Genomic DNA, 4,522 nt, shown 5'->3' on the forward strand with positions numbered 1-4,522 from the left:
TTATTATTCTGCTAGCTTGAACCTTAAGCCAGCAGAATCGCTCCCATTAAGGGTGGTTCGGTGGTGAAAAATTATTAGGGTGGTAATAAATTAGTGAAAAATGGGTGAAAAAATATGCTATCAACAAAAAGTTTCTTTTTTGAATTCTGCTAGCTTGAATCTTAAGCCAGCAGAATCGCTCCCCTTAAGGTTGGTTTGGTGGTGAAAAATTATTAGGGTGGTAATAAATTAGTGAAAAATTGGTGAAAAAATATTACGTAGGTTAAATTGGATTCCGCTCATGTGTCCCCGCTAGCTTAAGGGTCCTCAAAGTGTTCAAACTAGACACGGTACGCAGTGTGGCCAGATTTATTTTCCTCGTGTCGCCAATCCAATCTCAAAATGTCGCCAATTTTCGACAGATGTCGCCACTAGTATGACGTCATACGTCACTTTATTAGTGACGTATCACTTGTTTATAAATAAATATTTTTTATTTAATACAAAAAATTACTTTGGTAATAAAAAATGAAAATTTTTAAAATTAATATGTATTGTCGTTTCGTACAGGTACCATAATAATAATGGATTAAAAAGTTATTTGCTCATTGGGGGACTTTTTATATTTTCGTATTTCTTTTCAGTAACTAGACTTTCTTTATTACGTTTTATCTTAATTCAATGTTATCATGCACTTTATTGTTATTTATATTACTAATCTAGTCTAATACGTGTTTGCAAAAAAGGTAGGAAAAAATGGCTGACATTATTTTGTGATGAAAACTTTTATTATAATAATGTACATAGTAATAAAAAAAGGTATTGAGGATTTATTAACAATTTTTATTCAAAAATACAATTATCATTACAAATACTTTTCACAAATACTAAAAACTTTAGCTTCTTCAATATCTGTTTCAATGTTATCATGTTCACTTTTATGTATCTTAGTCTCATACATATTTGACGTAAACCTTGTCAACATCTCATCTGAGGGCTCAAATGTTTGACAGCATATATTGTTGACATAAAAGTGATATTTTATAATTAATATTGAATTCAGTAGCTTCAACATCATTTTGTTTCTAATCTTGGTTTTTACCAAATTCATTATGGAAAAAACTCTTTCCACAGAGGCATTTGAGCTAGGAAGACTTAACATTTTAAAAGCAAATATGCTGAGTTCAAAAAACAACAAATCACCTGCTGCATTTTTTAAAGTTATTACCTTTTTCCAAAACTTAAGAGGGTCATCAGGTATGCCTTCTGGAAAAATCTCGGACCAACTTACAGATAATATATTTCGATACTGAACTTCTAATTCAGATATAGAGTTTTGTGCAAATTGTAAAGGTAGATCAGTAAATTTTGGTCTTCTATGATTTAATATAATAGTTGGACTAAAATTTTGTGCCTTTTGAAATACTTCTATATGGGTAGGCATACGTTTGACAAGCTCTAGGATTAAAACTTTAATAAAATCTAAGCATTTCTGCTTAAGAAGCAAAATTTGTTCTGGCGACATATGAGCTGCTTCAGCTTCAAATTCCTTTTGGAAGTAATATCCGAAATCACAATCATCCAATGCTAAATAGTTGTTATCATATTTTAAAGAGTTTGGTAATGATTCAAGATTTAAATGCTCTATTAGACCAGGTTTTAGTATTTGCCTTACCAGTGACCATATAAATGTCATAATATCTTTATAACTTTTATAATGATCTATATCAGTTTTTTGAAAATATACATTTAAATTATAAATTTGTTTTAAATATGGTAATAAAAATTGTAAAATCAATTTGTTTTCCTTATTTTTATACGTGTCATATAATATTTTAGCTGTGTGGCATCTTTCTGTTACATAGTTAATGGAAAAAAATGTCTCCAGCTCCAAATACTGGGAAAGAATTTTTTCAACAGCTTTAAACCTAGAAAGCCATCTAGTGGCTGACAGCTGAGTTAATTTAGAAAACTTATTTTTTTCATTTAAATTTATAAGGTCAAAAATTTCTTTGTATTTAGCAACTCTTAGTGAGCTATACTTGAACCAATTATATGTCTCTTTTAACAAAAAATCTACCTCATCTTTAAAAACTTCTGAGGCTTTGGAAGCACACAAATGTAAGGTATGGCAAATACATTTCACTAAAATTAAATTATCAAGATCTAATTTTTCTTTTAATAATGTATATAAAGAATGATGTGTTCCACACAAACTATTAGCACCATCTGTGCCAATACCAATAAGTCTGTTCAAATTGCAGTTAATACTTTTAAAAAAATCAAAAATACATGTAAATAAATTTTCTGCTGTTGCTTGTTTTACAGCAATAAATGTAAGAAATTGTGTTATAATTTCATTTTTGTTCTGTGAATAGTATTTAATACAGACACACAATAACTTTTCAGTAGAAACATCTGTCGATTCATCAACAATTATAGAAAATGGAGAATCTCCCACATCTTTAATAAGCTCAAACATTAGTGATGGAGCTATTACCTCTTTGATTAAAGCAGAACACTTTGTTCTGTGTAATTTTATGGTTTCTGACTGTGCTGTATTTGAGGTGGATTGTGTCAATGAGCTAGCAGAAGTTGATTTGACATTTATCTTATTTATTATCTCCCCAATGTGGTCAACACTTCGAATTGTGGTATGGGTTGCTACATAAGCACTTAGAATAAGTTCGTTTCTCTTTCGCATGTGGCTTATTTTATTAATACCTAAAATTAAAAGAAGGTTATAAAAAAGACAAAGAGCTGTGTAAATATCATTACCAAAGCTATGTATACTCAGCTGCGTTTTATCTATTTTTGACATGTTACTTTTATGCTTAGAGGTCCCAGCGTGTTTTAATAAATCAGCTTTGTGTGAGCGAAGTTCTATGTTACATACTTTACAATAACTCTCTATAATTAATCCAGTACCTGATCCTACATTTTTTTGTTTTCCTATCAACCATCCTAAAAATACCAAACTTTACCTACTGTAATTCCATATCTACTTACTTAATATTTTGTGCTCATGCATTAAGCCCTCTAAAAAATCCGGAAATGCCACACAGTAAAAAATAAATATATCTACTAACCTTTTAATAATGGTTCGTGCTCCCATTCTTTATTATGCTTTTTGGTATATTTTGCCCATTTACCCATATTGCTATTTTCTACCTTCTGGCGACTTCTTTTATTCAGCGTAAACTATAAAGACGGCAGTTTTAACGTGTCTTTTTTAACTTCGGGGTCTTCAAATTTATACCGAAATTCTATTTAGCATGCGTTTATACTACCATTTTTACTTATCTATTATCTATGTGCGTTTTCTTTCAGCAAAACAAAACGAAACAAAACAGTTTTTTAGGTTAGGTCGTTAGGTAGCAACGCAGGTTGCCTTCTTCACAGGTGCATAAATAGGTGACTTAACAACACAGACCATACATACTCTCAGAGTATGTATGGTTTGTGCTTAACAACACGGAATTTACAACTTTTACACGTTGTTGACGTCAGAGATTGCAACAAACGTAATTGGATGAAAATGTGAGATCTATAACTATATAAAGTGACTTATGCTAAAAAGTATAAAATCGCCCAATTTGCGATTTGCGACTTTCTTAAATTTTTTGTCGCAAAGACTTGTTAAAAGTAGCCCAATTGGCGATAAATCGCCCAATCTGGCCAGACAGACGGTACGTCCCCTTGGTTCATAGGGGATGCTTCTTAAGAACGGGTTCGTCCAAATAATTATTGCTTGTCAAATTTAACGTGATACTTGGCCGATTTGAAATTAGGATCCACCCACGATGCGCATTCGACCACAACACAATTCGTCCTTATTATTTCTTGGCCCTTAGGAGTGCAAGGTACTTGTATAGTCTGCGACAAAGTTTTTTTTATTTTACTTATGTTTAAAGTTACTGTGTGTTGAAGAAATATCGTATTACAATAGATTTGACTTTTTAAATAATTATTTTTAAGTATTTTAAATTATAAACATGGATTTTCATTCAAAATTAGAAGGCAAAGTCTTGTCTGGACAAACGAGGGAGGTAATAGCAAATGTAATTATTTTTATGCAGAGAGAAGCGATGCAAAATCCGCATGTTAAAGATTTTAAAAAAGTTCAAGAGCGTGCTTCCTTAGCAACGGGAGTAAGTATAGCCACTATAAAACGGATCTCTCATGAAATGAAAAATACAGAACAAAGTGCTTCTACATCATTTTCGACGCATAACAAAAGAATGAGATCTGCCCCAAAATCCAACTTGGGTGATTTTGACAAAGGTTTACTTCGGCGTATAATAATAAATTATTATGTCACGGAAAAACGAGTTACTACATTGCGATATATAACAAAAAAAATTAATTAAGGCAATATTTATACAGGGTTGCATGAAACTTTGAGAAAAGTGATGAGAGATATGGAATTTCGATGGAAGAAAGCGAAGAATAACAGGAAAATCCTAATGGAAAAACCCAATATACAAGTGCTCCGAAGGAAGTTTCTCAGAAATATTAAACAATATAGGGAAGAAAATGGGCC

The 4,522-nt window shown here is 31.4% G+C and overlaps 1 protein-coding gene across 1 annotated transcript; it reads right to left on the reverse strand.

Annotated features, from left to right (window-relative positions):
* Window positions 1-764: 764 nt before the first annotated feature.
* Window positions 765-3,329, reverse strand: LOC140440694 (uncharacterized). The gene is made up of 3 exons (XM_072531057.1): window positions 3,069-3,329; window positions 2,758-2,943; window positions 765-2,703 (listed from the first exon to the last, which is right to left on the reverse strand). The coding sequence occupies exons 1-3, from the start codon at window positions 3,133-3,135 to the stop codon at window positions 845-847; spliced, it is 2,112 nt and encodes a 703-aa protein (XP_072387158.1). The 5' UTR covers window positions 3,136-3,329; the 3' UTR covers window positions 765-844.
* Window positions 3,330-4,522: the final 1,193 nt, after the last annotated feature.

Source organism: Diabrotica undecimpunctata, chromosome 5 (genome assembly GCF_040954645.1).
Source record: "Diabrotica undecimpunctata isolate CICGRU chromosome 5, icDiaUnde3, whole genome shotgun sequence".
In the NCBI taxonomy this organism is placed as follows: domain Eukaryota; kingdom Metazoa; phylum Arthropoda; class Insecta; order Coleoptera; family Chrysomelidae; genus Diabrotica; species Diabrotica undecimpunctata.